We start from the raw sequence: 19247 nt of genomic DNA, 5'->3' as shown, positions 1-19247 counted from the left end.
AATTGGGTAGATTACTGACAACATTGTGCACTCTAAATATAGGGCACTTTACACGTGTAGCAATTTTTGGATAATTTTCTGTCAAATTGTTAAAGATACTAACTATTCTTATAAACCAAGTAATATCTCAAAGAATTATTTTAGAAGAACAAAATTCAATGCTCTATTGATCACAATAAATATTTTCAGTTATTTGATAGAAAAGGAATAACCAATTGATTAAAATATACTTAGTCCTTTAGTACTTTTGAGAACAAGACAACACTGTGCGGTACTTAATGAAAGGAGGTACTTTAAAACTTCCTTACGAAAATGTTACATATAGCTAAGATTAAATTTATTTTAAGCTATTATAGAAAAAGATACATGATTTACTTAGTACTGAAACTTTCCAAGTGTATTAAATCTGAAATGGTTTATCTATTACTGCTAAGAGCATAATAAAACATTATTTTTAAATTTAGATATTTTGCGTCGAAATTTCAAGCTTCGTCTTATAGCTCGATAGTAATAGTTATAAATACCTAGAATGGTATACAGGTGACCCGTGACCTCGAGCCACCGGATATCACGTATAAAATAATAGAATTTAAAAACCGATACAGTTCATACGACTGTCCTCTGTGTGTATTTTTGTACTTACCATCAAAAGGGAAAAAGAGAGAGAGAGAGGCAGCTGGGGGAAGAAACCTGAAAAGGTGAAGATTAAGGTCACGAAAGAAAGTACAAAGACGAATTAAGAAAGGTAATTCACATACAACTGTTTATTGAGACATGTAGAATACATCTGATCATACACAAAAATCTTTGATACTTTAAATCAAGCTCCTAGCCCGAAAAAGGAACCATTTCAACATATTTTTTCTTTGAAATTCATTATCAGAATATCGTTTTAACTACGTCACACTAAAATTAGGGGGGAAACTTTAATAGAAAAGATTAGTAATTGCGGGGAAACTTTAAAAAGCAAAGCAATCGGTAGGGGATTTGTTGAAATAGAATTTTTTTTAGAACGCAATTAGTAATAATATAAAAAGAATTTCTCATCAAATTTTAACCGTCTCTCTATCTCTCTTTCTCCCTTTCGCAAAATGGACATAATATAATCGTTTGTTGAAAGAATTAAAAATTAAAAAAAAATAATTAAAAATAAAATAAAGAGAAACTAAAAACGGAGCTGACATGTGGCGCGAAACACAAGAATAAATCCAATGTTTTGGGTCATTTTTATTCGTATCATTGTTTCCTTTTCTCGTTACTGCTAAATAACATCACGTCACAAAATGCATATTCGTAGGAATATAATATATATATATTTATATTTAATTAAAAAAAACACGTCTTTGGGCCGTAATTAACGTGAATTGATCGGCCCAAAAATCACACAACATACGCCTGACGCGGGCCAACCAAAAATATAAAAAAAAAAGAGAAGAGTCAAATTACCCAAGGATGTGATTTCCACATGTGTGTAAAAATAAACTGGGCATGTGGGCATATATTGGCCATTGTGGGTAAAAGGGCGCTTTTGGCTTTGTAGCATCGCCAGCCACAGTGGTGCATTATCCTAAATGCGACCTTGAAATCCCCGCAAAGAACACATCCCAGCTGCTTTGCACCCAACGAAGGAGATGAGGACGAGGATAATCAGCAGGAAGATAGGAGGGTAGTAGGAACAGATGCTGGAAAAGAAGAGGGAGGAGGACAAGGAGAGTAACAAGAAAGTGTCTAGCACACAGCGACTGGTGTAAAGGTAATTCGTTGAAGAGATGATAATAGCACCTTGGGCTGTTTACATATTTGAATTTGCGGGGGGATTCGGGGCCAATATCATAACGCTAGTACCTAGATCAGTCTAAAGTCTCGTCACCGTGAACTGCCTCCGCTTTTTGCCGGTTATGCTTCCTTGCCCCCGTAAGCCGAACTTAATCTGTGTTGTTCCTTTGATCTTTTTTTTCTGTTTCTTTTCTCTTTACATTCCTTTTTTATTTACTGCCTTGTTTTACTCTTTCTTTGCTTTTTTTTATCCAATGTATCTTTATTATTATTATTATTATTGTTATATCTCCTTTGTTTACCTTACAATTTTGTGTCTCTGCGAGATAAAAACCAGATTCGTGTTTATATTGAAATATTATCATGTCACAAAAACCCACTCAGTATGATTAGCAATATCATCCTTATTTATATTGTTAATATTAATATTATTATATCCTCGATATTATGCTTTTATAAATAGGGTGTGTAGGTAGGTAAGTAAGGTAGATAGGTAATGAATTATGGTAGGTGTATAATGAATAAAAAGGGAACAAAAGTAGCATAATTATTATAAACGTAAGATTTTCGACCTTGAGTCTATAGAACAATAATTAGTGTGTTCGGAGACAAGAATTAAGATTGGGATCATTTAACCATTATTATACTAGATGCTTCTATTTCATCGTGACACCAAAACAGCGTGTTACGATGACAGAAAAATTAGACTTAAGTAAAACATGAATAAAAATTAACAAAATGCTCATAAATACGAGGGTTTTCCGAGCAATCGATCGTCATTCAAATATTTTTTATCATGGTACGACTATCATTTCATATCTTTTTTTTCTTCGTTACATGTTAAGATTAACTTTTCGTGTTTTCTGTTTGTTGCACAACGTAAGCCATTTTTTACTTTATTTTATCATCTTCTTGCTTCCTTCCTTCTTCCATTTTCTTCTGACTTTCTTCAACATTCTTCTGATACAATATTTGCTTTTGTTATCTTCTTTCAGGGGTGATACTGATGACATTAGCATAATTATGTTTATTTTTTATCATCTTTAAAATTGCTTTTTTTTCATCGATTTTTTATTTTCAGGTGGTGTGGCCAACATTGCGTGGTATTTTTGCTAACAATCTTTCTCTCTATGCATATCAACATCATGTTAACGATGTAAAATAAACAAGAGCCGGATATGCAGCCGTTCCATTACAATTTCTTTGTTTTTCGTTTTTCATACTCGGGGGGTGCGTGTAAAATATATATAAATGATTTGCGTACGCTTTTTCCACTTCGAATAATCTCCAGAACAGGGGGTGTCTGGGCTCCAGGGACAGGGACCAACTACAGCCCGCACTTACAACTCTTACTAATTAACTAACAGGCTAACAATAACAACAAGTCAACGCTCAAAAAAGTGTGTGCTGTATGTGTTTCATGCATATCTGTAAACTTTTGTGTAGATTCGCTCTCTCTCTCTCTCTCTCTCTCCCTCTCCCTCTCCCTCTCTCACTCTCACTTTCACGCCACCTCTCTCTCTCTCTCTCTCTCTCCCTCTCACGCTCTTTAACATTCACTTTTCTATTTTATCTATTTCTCATTCTATTTCAATGCGTGACTATCATCATCTCTTGATCATCATCATTCTCATATCTCAGCATTCTTCTCACCAGTATCGTCATTATCATAATATAAAAAGAAGTATTTCAATTGACTACAAATTTTTCACGCGCCAATTACACAAAGAGACAATAAGCGTGGATTTGCTATGTTCTCGATTTTTTTAAAACCTTAATCAACAGATAATTTTTTGACTTTTTCCTCTTTAACTCTTCATAAAAAAACGCATCAACAAATAAATACTATATATAATTTAGAACCGAGTAGTTTTGCTCCAGTCGAGTTTTAGTTAGCTGACTGTCATGGAAAGATGACTGTACAAGTGGGCTTACTTTATCTTTTCCTTCTCTTTCTCTTTCTCTTTCCCTCTCTCTCTCTCTCACTCTTTTTCAAACTTTCTCTCTTTTGCCTCTCTTCCTTTCCTTCCTCGACCCAATAAAAAACGCCTCGTTCACCATAATCGAACAAAGTTGAACACGCGGAGCCATTAGATGGCAGCGCTTCACATTATAACCTGTCGTGAAACGCACGCGGGCGCACGTCTTACTCTTAAAAATAATAGATTCACTGACTGTACACATTTATAGACCAACAATAGAAGGTCTAGACGCGCTTGGCGCGTATCACGCACACATACACACACAGACACACCCCATTTGACACCTCACACCATTTATCATAATCTCTCATTCACTAACTTATTTGCGCATTTTCCCCTCACCCGTCTACTAGTCAAACGTGTGTATTAAATTTATCCCTTTTTCTCAATCTTTTTTTCAATACACAGACGCTAAACGTGTTTATGAAGCTACGATCTTCTTTTTTCCTTTCCCGCTTCTTTTCAAGAGAACAATCCTCGCTATTCACCGAGAGTGGTTGTTAACCCTTTATTTAATACACGGACGTTAAATTTTGTAAACTTAATTCTGATCCAGGCTTATAGCCATTTTTTGTCCTCGAATTTTTAATACGTAACAAAAATTTTTTAACCTCTAATAAAGCCAATGCGCGATTATATGTGAGTATAAAATATTACCCTCGGATTTTACCACTTTCTCTGTCTCTCACTCTCTCATACAAATATTCACTCATTCTCTCCCTCTCTCTCTCTCTCTCTCTCTCTCGCTATCTGTAATTCCGCGTAGTTACTCTGCACTCTTTCATATTTAACACACAAACGTTAAACGAGTGTATCAAAAATTGTTTTCTTACAGCCTATCATCGTTTGAAATTTTTTATATGTTTCAAACGTGAATATTAAAATCTTTTCTCTCTAAAATCCCGCGTTAGATCGTCATAAACTAAATAATACACATGTTTTAAACTTGCGTATTAAACCTATTCCTCATACAATTGCCCTTTCAACTTTCGTAATCTAATACACATATTTTTAACCTGTATATTAAATTGACCTATACCCCTTTTCCCATCAGCAGCATTGTCCCTTCCCTTAATAATCTAATAAACATGTTTTGAACATGCCTATTAGATTCGACCCTTTCTGCCAAAACATTTGACATTCGTAATCTAATACACAAGCTTGTACATTCACATCCAGAGACTGTGAAAAATCTAATTATCGCGTGATAAACTGCAGGCTGGAGGTTTTTCTTAATCAATACATTCCATCACAATCCAAAAAGTCAACATCGCTGATATATCATCGTCATCGCTTGGCAGTAAACAATGTGACAATGCAGTAGTGGTACTTAGATTAATTATCGTAATATAATAATAGTACGGTGTGGGTGGGTGGTCACTTTCTCCGATGTAAGAATTTGTCCCAGTGGCACATCACTGTACATAATCACAACAGCAGTGGGTGATGGTGGTGGCGTGGATTAAAGTACGCGGTTCATAGGTTATAAAATCTTAACACTCGGGAGAACTCTTGAGTTTACCCTCACAGACTTTCTACGATCATTTCGAGGCCTTTTTTCAATCAAGAGCTCAGCTTTCCCTGACTCTTTATCTCTCTCTTTCTCTCTCCCGCTATTTCTGTTCATATATGTAAAATATATGAAGCAACGTTTTACAGATCATTGATGGTATCCAAACAGAAGCTCTTTCTCGTTCATTCTTTATCTCTTTTTCTCGCTTTCCCCCCTCTCACACTCTTTCCGTCTGTTCCTCTCTTTTTCTCTCTCTCTCTACTTCTCTCTTACGATGAACCTCAAACTACCAAGTCGAGTTAAGTCGAGTTTATGACTTTTAACTCATTGTGTTTTTCAGGAGTTTTCACAGTACTTGTTTTTTTTTAATCTCGCACCCCCTTCTCCCAACATTTACACATTTTTAGGTTTTCTTTCCGTGCTGGTCACTCACGTAGTTGCAGAAGTTAGCCCCACGACTGATAGGAGTCTTGGTACCATTCGGGATCGTCACCAGGAACGCTGAGAAGCGGAGCGGCAATACCTCCGAAACCCATATCACCGCCACCACCACCGCTGCCACCGTTCACACTCGCCAATCCGTACGCATTGCCCAGTGGTTGTTGGGCGAAGGGTTGGTTTCCCCAGTTGCTCTGGAAGCGACGCTTAGATTCCCCCTGGTTCTGGTGACCCCCGTCAAACTTTCGTTTACCTGCTGTAAGGCAAATCATATATTAAATAATGACCTTTGATAAACTGACAATATTTTTACAATAATAATTAAGATTAAGATTATCTCCAGTTTTCAAAAGTAGCATCAAAGCTAAGAGTAACGACAATTGGAAAAATTATCTTAACTTAATAAAATAGCAATTAGGAGAAAAACATTGAAATTAACGGTATGTGCAAACCCATAAACAATTATTTGTAAACTGAAAAATAGATCATCTTTCATGGGTTTGCTGGCCGATAATCGTTAATTCTAAGTAGAAAGGTATTTCTCATCCAGGATTTTTCTTTTTGCTATATATGTATACTACGGGAGTACTGATACCTATAATATTTTGCAATGATGAATAAGTTCTTATGGAAAATCTAAGAAACTAATTCCAATAGTAAAAATAGTAAGGTACACGTATGATACTGGTTAGAAGACTGAGGAGGAGATTCAATGTGTCAATTTTGTTCAACAGACATGATTTTTCATAGACTCTTATAACATCATAGAATCTGCGAGTAATTAGAACAAAATCATTTCTTAAATTATGGTTAGGAAAGAACTACTAAAAAAATTACGTTGGTTAGTGATTTTTAGCTTACTCTAGTGTCGAAAGGGGGACATTGAATTAAACTATCAGCGAAAATTCTAGCTTAATTATGTGTTACAAAGTTTGAGGTTTTTAATATTTGAAAGAGGTAAGCTGCACTACCATGTTTTAAATTTAGTCGGAAAGAAGCTATTAGTCGTTCTGTAATGTGAAAAAGGGCATTTTAAACGATCTCTTTAAACATAGGGAATTCGAACGATTAAATCTATTTTAAAAAACTCATTATAGTCCCTTGTATACATATATAAAAAAGTCCCAAACATATTTATGCCCAATATAGCATAATTAATTAAAATAAATAAATGAAAAAACTAATGATACACGATCGACGTTAATCAGAAAATCGTTATCGGAGTTTAGTAAAAACGTCGATTGATTCGATAAATATGTATACAAGGATATTCTTAAAATTCTAATAGTAGAAGGAAAACTACATTAGGTAGAGTAAAGAGAGGAATTAATTGGTAGCGAAAGATGTTATAACATATAAGGCAAAATAGATTTTTTTCGACAAGGACAATTAATTTTTGATAGAGAGGCTTAAAAAGGGCGTGTTAGAGCAGTTGATAAAGAGAGGAAAGGGTTGATGGATCATTAACGTAAACAATAAAGAGCAAAGGGATATAAAAGATGATTCATTGTGGAGATACAGACCATCCTCACCTGGTAAACTTCCCTTGGCGCGGACCCCCCCACGAGCGGCCACTCGCTGGACCCCACGGGCCCCTGAAGTTGCGGGGTTGCGTCCCCCCCTGACTGGCCCACGGGGTTGCGTGCCACCGACTCGGCCACGCGCCACTACTCCACGGCCACGACCAGCCTGACCAAACAACACACACCCAATCGTTACCCCTTCTGCACTTTTACCTTCTCCATCTGCTTCTTATCATCTTAACCATCATTTTTTCTTATTCTTACTCTTATTCTATTGTCATATTTATTATTATTATTATTATCCTAAAAGTCCTGCCTAACGTTAGCAATTCAACTGCTGTCTCTCATCAAGGTTAGCAAGGGCCCATTGGTCAAGGTCAGAATCATTCGTCTAAACTTCAATAAGGACTCTGCGTGTCTGGCTGTGTATAGTGTATTCGGGTCTAATATTTTTTTTAAATTAATTTTTTTACCCTGTATAGTCTGATATAAAACTCTCCTTTGTTATACCGTAATTCTCAGTCTTTTTTGTTCCTTCGTCTTGTTATTTTTTTTTCGTCGCTACCGTGTCTCGATCGTTCGTAACAATACAAGAGTCTTTTGTTTATTTTTTGTATTTTGGTACATTACAATCCGTCCAGCCATCCGGTTCTTTGTTACTCGGAGTATCGTCGATGAATAGATTCGACAAACGTGTTCGTGGAAACGGACTGTTGTTATTTTTTTGGAAACCAAACACTGTGTACTGCGCGCCAGTCAATATTGAGTGTAAACAAAGATTCGACACGAGCAATGATTCAGCCTGGCTGCTACCTGTTCTCAGAACTGACTTTTTCTCTAAATTTAATATAATTTACAAAAACACAATTGAGCAGTTCAGAAGCGTAAGTTTATATGAAAATTAAGCAGTTAAACTGCTATCTGGTCAGTGCGAACCTATTTTAACAAGATTAATGATAGCCATCAGCTGTTGCTGAATTTGCTCGTCTTACGTGTTCCTGCTTGCATGATTAATCGTGTGACGAGAGAGAGAGAGAGAGAGAGAGAGAGAGAGAGAGAGAGAGAGAGAGATAGAAAGAGGAGGGAAAAAAAGGTAAGCGAGAAATAGAATGAGAGGAGGTGAATTTTAAAATCTGTGAAAGCGAGATAAAGAAAGTGTGTGCTCGCACAGGGATCTTACTGACCAAATGTTTGCATACAGCGGGTAGAGTTAGCAGAGTTATCCAATGTAGTAAAGCGAAAACTTGTTTATGTAGTTGGCGAGGAAACATTTTAAGCGACACAACCTAAAGCACTGATAGCTAGAACAAAATTCAATCAAGGCACGTGTTATAAGCGATCTTGCAGCGTGGTTTTGCAAAGCGTAGTAGAAGCGCAAGGTATTTACAAAATCGAAGCAAGCGTGTGAGTTGCCATGATCGGCGCGCTACCAATGCTGCTCAGGCTTTTCCTTCTCGAGCTAAAAAAGCTTTGCTTTCTAATTTTGCCAATATACAACACACAACACAATTTACAGCTTTTCAACACACACAGGAGACGCGTTATTTTCTATGTACAGTGTACAACGCTCTGTCATGTACAAGGTACGTTAAATTTGCTCTAATACGTTAATTGGCAGCTCGAGCTTTCATGGTCCAACTGGCTTTTCTCATCCGTTCCTGACAATACCGATGTAGCAGTAGCCTTGCGTAAAACTTTTCTTCCTCCTAGCAAATTGGCACATTGAATCTAAACGCATATTAGCTAATGGCTAAAAGCTTTCGCTCGAACTAGTTAATTTATCCATTAGTTTCCTCTCCTTTTCTCTCATATTCATTCATTGCTCGCTTTCCGCTCGTCTCGAATTAGCTAATTCATTGAAAATTTATTCAACTCAAAGATTCATCGGTGTTATTGTCCTTGAGTTCAATAAACCTTCTCGGACGGGTTTTTTCATAGCATTCGATCTAAGGTTCCTGTAAAAAACGGTATTAGCAGACATTGCAAAGAAACTCAAAATGCTTGATAACCAAGAGGGCGTCCTGTTTGACTTTAACTCGTTCCGTGAATCTAGTGTAACGTGATGCTGCTATACGAGGCTTTTATGAATGTACGTACACCACTGGTACTACGCTCAAAAATGCCAGGACAACTAAAAACTAGAATGTATATAGAAAAAGCAAGAGAAGAACTGGCACAATCTCCTGAAAAATAATCTAATACAATTTTAAACATCTTGCAGTGACAAACTTAATAAGACATTGACAATGTACCAAGGCAATTTTGGAAAAAACGTTGGAACTATAATATAAGACGAACAAAGCAAAATTCGTCTATGATGATTCCTTTGGATACTTTACTGATGCATAAATAAACGACACAGGTGCAGAAATGAAGTAACAAAGGAACAAACGAACGAATAAAAAAGTAAACAAGTGCATTGACAAAAGAACGAATAACTCAAAAGACTTTTTATATGAAATGGATCTACGTTCTGCTAAACATGAATAAACAAATAAATAAAAGAGAAGGAAAAATATATGATCTAGAAATAAATAAGAATTACGTAACATTAATCATCGCCATCGTTACTGGTATTTCCAAATGTTCTAAAAATATTCGACAATGAAGATATCTAGCTACGTTGATACACCATGTCACGATTACAGCCATACAGGTAAACTGGATAATGATATATATGTATATATATCTATATATATAGAATTAAAAAAATATAGTTTAATAGTGTCGAGTAGCAAGAAAGATAGACAGATTGAGGAGTGGTATGTATATATATACTATAATAAAAATATTTGTAAATATAGAAATAGCTGCCAAGGGAAAAAGTTGATCGCAATCGATAAGAAAGATAAAATGATGGCAAAGATGTTACGTTGTTCACAGGGTGTGCCCAGTGTGCTCCCTTTATTTGGATAACCCTGCAACTTGAGATACAGAAAAGTTTATCATATCCGAGCCACGAGACGCAACGTCGCTCTAAAAACACACAACTTAGCCAAGAGGCCAAACGTATATTAATAAGAGAAAATAAGCATCGCAGCAATAAAAAAAAAAAGGAATAAAAATAGCTGTCATCGACCATGGATGATAACGAAATGAGTTCCTCTAGTCCAAGTGGAATTCTTCGGCTGTAAATGAGCGTTAGAGTGTCGGGGGCCTGCAAAATGCAAAGTTTGTCTTCCCAAGACGGAGAAGATTAGGATCGGACCACGTTTGGACAATCCGAAGCATTTGGATCGCACATCGTCCTGCTCCTTCCTGATTTTTTTCCACTTCAATTTTCCACCTTTTTTTCCTCCTATAACTCACTTTCCTTTGAACGCTTTTCCCGGCTTGGTTAAATTTTGGAATGGGTCTACCATGGCTCAGATATGATTGGCAAGCAATTTGACAGTGGCAATGTGTTCGATTCTTGGGTTTTTGTTAGTATCGTGTCAAGTGGGATTAGTTAGCACATAACTCAAGACCTACAGGAGTTAACACAAGGCAGTCACAGTTTGAACCAACTAACAGCGTCAGTTACAGCAATCCAAGTTAGTTTTGCTTCTCAATACCGTATATAACGAGAATTAAATACAAGAGTCTATCAATTTTCTCCATAACGATCCAGTACATTTAATTTAATGTGCAAATAATTGATCTCCTCACGTTTTTCCTCGTTTACTGAATCGACTCGCTGTAATCCCGTACACATACCACAGTCGCGTTTACGCTACAAAAAAAATCAAAACAATCTTCGAGAAAGAGATTCGAAGCATGGATATTGCTCGTTTCAACAAGCTGCATTTTTAACATTGCTCTAACGACGCCTCTTGCTGTGCTCCTGAAGCTCAACTTTCGCTCATTCACAGCTCGATATCACCATATTTTCTTCTGCCGTTAGTACCAAACTGCGAGCACATTGCGTTAACGATGCTGTAAGTTATAGGATTACAATGAAAAAATGTGCATATCCCTGGCGTTAATAGTGTTTACATAAAAGCTAGCGCATGACCATTAGCAAAAGTTAATTGCACGCTCGGAAAGTGATGTCAGGCTATCGTCTCGTTTGCAGAACGTAGAATTATTGTACGAAAAATTGCGCAATTTGCAAATTTTACACGACCAATCCTCGCTTGACAAACGTTACGATCGACACTCTGAATTCCTATTCTCAATTTTACGATCGCACCTCGATATGTCGATTTTTTTCTGGGAATAAGGCAAAGTCATTGATTTACTGATATCATTCCCGTGGATGATTTTTACGTTTGTTTCGTTCCATGATTAATTTGTTACGAGGGAAACGCATAAAAATCATCCACAGGACGATCGCTGATTCGATGCGTCGCAAGATTCTTGTAAATTTTCGCACGAGTCTCGGGCGAAATTTATCGACAGGTCATTGACCTCTGATGCGATAATCTTTGAGAATCGGTATTCAGTTGTCTAGACGGAGCGAAGAAGAGCAGCGGATAATGACGTAGGAGTTGAATTTGCGCGAACACTGTGCCACAATCAAACTACCGCTGGTATATCAAAGTAATGATGAGTCAACAAGATATATAAATATATATATATATATATATATGTATATAGAAAATATTTAAAAAAATATATAAAGAAAACGAAAACGACTTCTTAAAACCATTAAAAAAGGCGACCCACCGGTTGAGGCTGCCTGCCCCTCCCTCTGGCAGGTGGCGGAGGCGGTGAATAATAGAAATAGTAATCTTCGTATCGATAAAAGTCATCATAATATGGATCACTGTAGCCACCTCGATAATCCCCATAATCGTAATAGTCGTAATCATAATCTATAAAAACACACATTACAAATAGACCCAAATTTTGCCACGATTCATGTCCAATTGGCATCTTACTTTCAATTAATACTGATTTTACAATTTACTCATCTTTTTTTTTTTTTTTTTTTTTTAATTAAATGCATGCCGGGAAAAGATAACTTCGAAATGCCAATAAAGGAAACAAAACTCGCTGGCATTGCGACTCTTTACAAAGGAATTTAGAGATGATATTTTGCAATATATATATATATAAATAAACTAAAGACAACTTAGCTCGTTATATGCTAGTGAAAGAAACATTGAAAGATTACCCTACCACCATCACGTGTCCTAATTGTGGATACTAGAAAGATTGTAGAAAAATGATTTTGATGAGTTTTGAAAACTTAAGTTTTTTTTTTTAGAAATAATGGAAAGCAATCGTACTTAAATGCTGTTAAAAATTCATAAGCCTTAGAAAAAATTGCATAACGATGGAAGTTATGAAAATCTAAAAAGGAATGAGAAATAATTGTTTTGTACGTAATGATTTTAAGATTATTGCGTGGTATAGATTTGTATTAATAAATATTAATGGTTTATCTTCTTTTTTCTTAAGAGGGTAAGTGAAATTACACATATTTTTCTACAATCATGTAGTACTCACACACGAGAAAAAAAAACGAATAAATCTCAACAAAAATGGGCACAATACAACAAGACTACCAAATAATATGCTACAACGTTGCATTCATCATTCAATCGATCGCGCTTACCTGTTTCCTTGAGAGCTGTAAACAGATTTTTGAATTGATGATGCATACACGATTTGTAAGATATCAACGAAAAATTAATAAAAAATAAATAAATAACACACGTCACATAAAATATCAGAATTTTCGAGTTTCCCTGGCAAAATTCGCTACATCTTTTAGGGCACCATTATACGTACAAAAAAAAACAAACAATACACATGCAATTAATTTTAGTGGGAGAAAATTAATTGGGTGGCGTAGGAAGGTGGTAGTGGTAGTGATAATGACAATGGTAAGGCAAAAAGGTGCTTTCATTGCGATGCTAAGCACACATTTGTATATTATTTAGCAAAATTCTAAAGAGTCTCAAGCTGCAAAATTGATAAAATTTGCTCCGTATAATTGAGGTTTCTACTTTTACAGAGCTATTATAAAATAATTTTATATTTCTTTAATTATTCTATTTTTTTCTTATCGCGTTACGAAGCAATAAGCAAATAGGCTCAGACCAAATAATTTCGATAATAATTACTTTCTGACATTTCAAACTTGGGAATTTTTTCACTATATGCTTAATTACCAAGAATTTACAGTTTACATGTAAAGTCTATGTAAATCTCTCACGTGATAAAAGTTTGCAAAAATATTCGAACGTTACATTGCCTATCAAAAAATTCAACTGACTGTTACTGTAAATTTGTAAGGAAAAGGGTCAAGGTAATGATTTTGATATAGGATGAAAAGTTTTAAAAAAATGACTAAACCACCACACGTATCACGTTCGATAAACAATAATAAAAATAACATTAACAAACGTAATAATAATTTCAAAAATCAATAAAAAGTAAAATAACAAAGACACTCTGCATTTGTAAATATTGATTTTAAGGGTATGGATCAAATGGTGTCAATTTAATTGTATATCATTGATTACAATTGATCAATTCTGTTGAAGAAAGTTTCTATCCATCGATTCGATAGTGATACTGTGGTAAAATTTAATTTATTATTTCACGCATTGAAATAGCCTATCATGCGCGTTAAGCGAAGGACTATGATGAGAAAGTGAAAAAATCCCAAAAAGCATGCAGGATATCTGTAAAATTTATCATATAATTGAAAAAATGTTTTCCTTTTAATCTTTTGACAATCTTAAACCATAGAATTATTTAAAGGGACGTTATTAAACAATTTCTTTAAAATGATAAGAAAAAAAAACACGAGACGATTAAGAATTCAGTCCGTGATAAATTAAAAAAAAAAGAATCTAAATAATTCTATCGTAATGATTCTCCGAAAGTTATTTACTGCATGAAGATAAATATATTTGTGTTTTGTAATATTTTGTAAAGACGAATTTTTTTTTCTATACATAAATATTATGCAATAATTACACGAACTAATTAAAGAAAGCTGATCTGACCCGAGAATCATAGTATTATTAACTCTGGTCTAAGCCTAATGTAAGTGAAAATTTATACGACGTAATGCGTGATTTACTTAAGGTAATTGAGTGCTACAACTATTATTAGTAATTAATACGATATGCCATTGCTTAACAACAATGAAAACGTTTATGTATTGCAACAGTAATAACGTTATTGCAGAGTATTATATCGTGTGGACGTTAGAAACAAATCAAAATAAAATGTTTTAATCACGAAAGAAAAAACTATTGATGTTAATAATAATTCAATAAAACTAAATTTCGAAAGAAGACACGTTTGAGAGTACTTACCGTAATCACCACGTCCCATAGGTCCACGCATACCTGCACCCGTGCCTCTCGGACCTTGGCCAGGTCCACGAACTGTTATTGGACCGGCCATCATACTGGGATGCGATGGTGAGCCACTAAAAATTTTATTAAATATGTTATTAAGTTCTACATTAATCGAACGTCGAATTGTTATAATCCATGCATCGTAATCTCACCCTCCACGTCCTTGTAACATTTGCATCATTCTTCTTTCCCTGGCACGTAACATTTCTTCTTTCTTCTTTTTATCCGATGGTGGCTTTGCCAATGAGACTTCTATTTGAGATCCTCCCATTTCTTTTCCGTTTAGTTCGTGCATTGCCTAAAATAAAGAATTTGCGATTAATGTCAAAAATTAATTTACACAATCATTTTGCGAATTTGTCTAATCTGTGGATCAAGTCCCACGTAATCGTCTTACCTTAACAGCGTTGTCCCTATCTTCGAAATGTATAAACGCATAATCTTTGATTTTCTTTACTCTTTCGATTTTGCCGTATTTCTCGAAACATTCCTTTAGTTTCTCCTCTGTGCAGTCTTGTGTCAAATTTCTTACGTAAAGAACCCGTACCTGGAAATTTTAAGACATTATTAGTATAATTGATCGTGGAGGAATTTTTTGAAATAATCAAATGGTAGGGATATTTCATTACCTTAGACATGGTTTGCTCGTCAGGCTCTTCTTGAGGATCTGCCCAGTCAACGATAATATCACAACCCCATACTTTAGTGCGTCCGGTTCCTAATCTTCGCTTAGCCAAAGAAGCCGATTTGTGAGATTCGTATTCCAAAAAACAAAATCCCCTGTTCTTCTTTTTGTCGTCCGGTGAACTGTAGATAATCACTTCTGTCAGGCCCGCTATTAATGTAAAATAATAAGAAAAAGTTAAGTTAAAATTCGTCTTTATTCGTTGCTGGGGATTTTTTGTTTCATACTAAAGAATCACTACTGATAAGGACTAGAAATTTTATGAAAATAGAAGAGAATTGAATTTGTTCGGTATGCATATGACTAAGATGGAAACAATGCTTTGCCTTTCAACTACTATTAATAAAGAAACAATGTAATTTCTTATCTCGAGTATCAAAAGGAAGGGAGCGGTATATTGCTTTCGCATAGAAGAATTACTTGATTTTTATCGAAATTTTCAAAAGAATTTATGCTTTAATTTTAATCGATAAATTACCGTTGGATAGAGAATTTAATAATGGTATACGTCAAATGCGAAATGGCCTGCTTTAAATAAGTAGAAATTAGCGTTTGGATATCAAAGAAGCACCACAACGTGAAAAATATAATACAATAAACCTTCATTAACCCATAATACTTAACTACTTTTCCTCAACAAGAAATATCGCACACATTCTATTCTTACCAAGTCTTGAGTAGCCTTAACAATGTTAAGTATCCTAAAGTTGCTTGTCTTCAAAGCAACCAGGAATCCTTAAATGTAGTATATAACCAGACTATATTTATATACCTTTACTTACACATTAAATACATGTTAAGATAAATTAAATATTTCTTATATATTTATGTTCTACTCTCGAAACTTCAAAGTTTCCTGTATATTTTCAAAAAATATCATCTGAAAGCTGTACGTGAGCGACTTGATGAACAATTTGTACTAAATTTACTTCGTGTAAACAAATAAAACGAGATTTAGAAAAAATAATTTAAAAAAATAAAGTAAATTTTAAAAAATTCCTGGTTCAACTTTGTACAAAATTTTGCATTCTTATAATTTTCTTAAAAGGAAATAAAAGAGATATTTGAATGAGAATATGAAAATAAAGAGCAAATTCAGAACTACGAAGAAATGCAAGCTTTTAAATCCTCCTCAGAGATACTTAGTCTTCAAACAAATGCTCAGTACGATTTTTGTTCATCTGCAAATCCAAAATTCCGAAAACCAAATAATTCGCATCATGAAAAGTGAATACGAATTTCAGTGAAAAATAGCTGCCATGCTATTAGAATTTTTCATGCAATTGCGATCACCGAATGACTATAAAATAACACTGGTTAAAAACTGATTTATTAATGTAATTATTTTCATAATTAATTAATAAATCATATACTTCTCATAGTAATTCAACAAAAACTAATTTATCTTCTTCATGAAATTCATAAAAAGAGAGAAAATGGAAAAAAGAAACAAAAAACAAAAAGAAAACTTGCATATACATTTCTATGTACATACATGTACATTCTTAATGATTTATTTTTATTTGTTGAAACGGATATATACGTGCGTACGTATACATTATACAGGGTGGACGAGTAATTCTGAGCACACATGCAATATCTTTCTTATAATTGATGTTACGACAAATTTGCTATAAATAAATCTGACAATTTCTATTGAGTCGTAATAAGGATAGCACAATTTTTTTTAGATCAAGATAGTTGGATTTTAGAATCACGATTTCTTTTAAATAAAAAACAATATTCTTAATTGCATATTGTGCCAATAGCTTTTCTCAACAGCTTTTCAAAAAAACATTTCATAATGTATACGAATTAGTAAAGGCAATTAGGTAATAATTGGATTTGAAATTGCACATGCGTTCACCTACCTACAATTTCAAGTCCAAAATCTCATAAACTTTGAATTAAATGTTACATTGATACAAGATTTAAAAAGCTATTGAGAGAAGCTAAATAAAAATGCAGTGAAAAATATAGATTTTTCATTTAAAGAACTCAAGATGACCTTTGAAGCTCCTAACTAGCCTAATCCAGAAAATATATGTTATATTCTTGTTATAACTCAATCGAACAGTGTGACAAACTCGTATATAGAATTTTTTATCTAGCATCAAGAATAAAAAGGATATTGAAGTTGGTGTAAAAATTAATGGACCACCCTGTGCATGATGATAATTGTTATTATCTGCTTCTTATATTATTAATAATGAAAGTAACAGAGAGCTTGTGGCAGACTGATCAATGGTTCTTTTAATTACGGTTTCCTCCTTCCTCTCAGTTTAAGAGCTTTGATGCAAATGATTTATAAGGCACCGGGTATTATGAAGAAGCAATTTAAGTGAGCAATCAGGAAATTAACTAATAATTAAACAAAATTTGAGATATTTTAATGGCGGTTTCACGGTTCAAGACGCATTGTTATCTTTCGTTGCTACTCAATTATACATTTGATTTCCTAATAATTTAATAAATTCTTTCATCAATCAATAATGCTACTTAACTTGGAATGATATTGTTTTCAACGTTTACAGACGTCCCGAATCATTGATGAATCGTTATTAAATTTACCTTTCTATACAGTGTGAAGTAAATAATGAATAATTATCTGTAACTATATTCTCTAAAGGTGCCTCCTCCTATCTTTCAAAATTGTGAATTCTTTGTCGATGAACCTTCCTCTCTGTGTCCAGACTGTGAAATCACATGCAAGAGTTCTGCACCAACACACCCACAGGATTTAATGATGAATTAAAGACGCACACGACAATCATTCGTTTCACATTTACACCACACGATATTTTAGCTTAATATTCGTTACATATTTTTTTTATGTCACAATACGTCTATATATACCGCCAGATTTTTAATGAACTTTTCTACTTGGAAATCAATCGTTATCATTATCACAGAACTTTTCACAAATTCTCAACAGGGGGACAAATTGCCACAGTCGATATTAAAAAAAAAATAAAAAAAATATACACATAAAAAAAACAGATATGAAAACTGAATTTCAAATAAGTTGAAATAAATTGTTCTTGTTCTTCTTATATAAAATTTTGCGTATAATTTTGTCAACTTGCACGTCAGCTATAAAAAAAATCACAGTTCACATTATGAAGAGTTCACATGAGACTCGATAAATTTAGATTTTCTGAAAATATACCAATTCTTCAAGAATTTTGGACTGTCAAATTTGGCTGCTCCAAATTTTACGAGGCGAGAGATAGAGAGCTTAAAAAAATTTAATAATTTTATGCATTTTAGTACGAATACATCTCTGCCTTTTTCTCTATAATCAATTTTTTGTTTTATTTGCCAGCTGATTTAAGGACAATTGTCAACTTACGTGCGTGTTTTGTAAACTCTTCGAACAAGTCATCTCGGTCTCGATTCTTTGGAATATTTCCCACAAACAAGCGGTGATTGTTATAAGATACGGTAACACCAATCTTTTTCCCTTTCCGAATCTCATAATCATTCAGCTGTAAGAATAATGTGGAAGGAGAATGCCAATTAAGCTTGCCTTTGATAATTTCACCTGCTTATTGGCTGTCTGAACTTGGGTATCGTGAACAAATCTTCAAGGGACATCATGGGACTATACAATGAATTGGGTGTGATAGCATGATTTTTTTATGGGAAAAAGATGAATTTCTTTAATGGTGTTGATGCTTTATGAATTGGTTTTTCGGTTTGTGTTCTTTCATATCTTTCTTTTTTTTTTTCCTTTTTTGCTTGTGATAGGACTAGGAACAATCGGGATGAGCAGGAAGTGAGACTTGTGTGTATGGGCGGGCGGGAGTGCCTGTCCGTTTGTTAGCGAGCCAAACGCCCCAGCGGTCCACGCAGGTCTCCCATACCCCATGCTCGATCACTTTGATCAGTTTTTCATAATTTCATGATAATAATGAACAGCAAGTTTCTCAAAATCTTTAGCTTCCACATTTTCTCTTATGATTGACTAGTCATTCTCTCGAGAGCAAAAGAGTCGAAGAAGCACCGATAGTGGAGAGTGACAGA

General features: G+C 34.4%; 1 protein-coding gene across 11 annotated transcripts in view; it reads right to left on the bottom strand.

Annotated features, from left to right (window-relative positions):
- Positions 1-736: 736 nt before the first annotated feature.
- The window catches only part of Syp (Syncrip), a 28930-nt gene continuing 10419 nt past the window's right edge, over positions 737-19247 (bottom strand). For 5 of the 11 annotated variants that reach the window (XM_066742273.1, XM_066742271.1, XM_066742272.1 and 2 more), the window contains exons 6-13: positions 15166-15371; positions 14934-15083; positions 14689-14834; positions 14492-14607; positions 12775-12789; positions 11880-12028; positions 7233-7398; positions 737-5965 (exon numbers count right to left, since the gene is read on the bottom strand). In XM_066742273.1, the coding sequence (XP_066598370.1) occupies positions 5718-5965; positions 7233-7398; positions 11880-12028; positions 12775-12789; positions 14492-14607; positions 14689-14834; positions 14934-15083; positions 15166-15371 (1196 nt within the window). In that variant the 3' untranslated portion in view covers positions 737-5717. Of the gene's footprint in view, positions 5966-7232; positions 7399-9899; positions 10157-11879; positions 12029-12774; positions 12790-14491; positions 14608-14688; positions 14835-14933; positions 15084-15165; positions 15372-18573; positions 18710-19247 lie in introns of those variants that run through there. The other 6 variants (XM_066742274.1, XM_066742278.1, XM_066742279.1 and 3 more) reach the window with 6 other exon arrangements.

This window comes from Prorops nasuta, unplaced genomic scaffold (genome assembly GCF_024137725.1).
Source record: "Prorops nasuta isolate Cenicafe-Biocafe unplaced genomic scaffold, Cenicafe_Pnas_1.2 PNAS00027, whole genome shotgun sequence".
In the NCBI taxonomy this organism is placed as follows: domain Eukaryota; kingdom Metazoa; phylum Arthropoda; class Insecta; order Hymenoptera; family Bethylidae; genus Prorops; species Prorops nasuta.
This window is presented reverse-complemented; position numbering and strand designations above follow the sequence as displayed.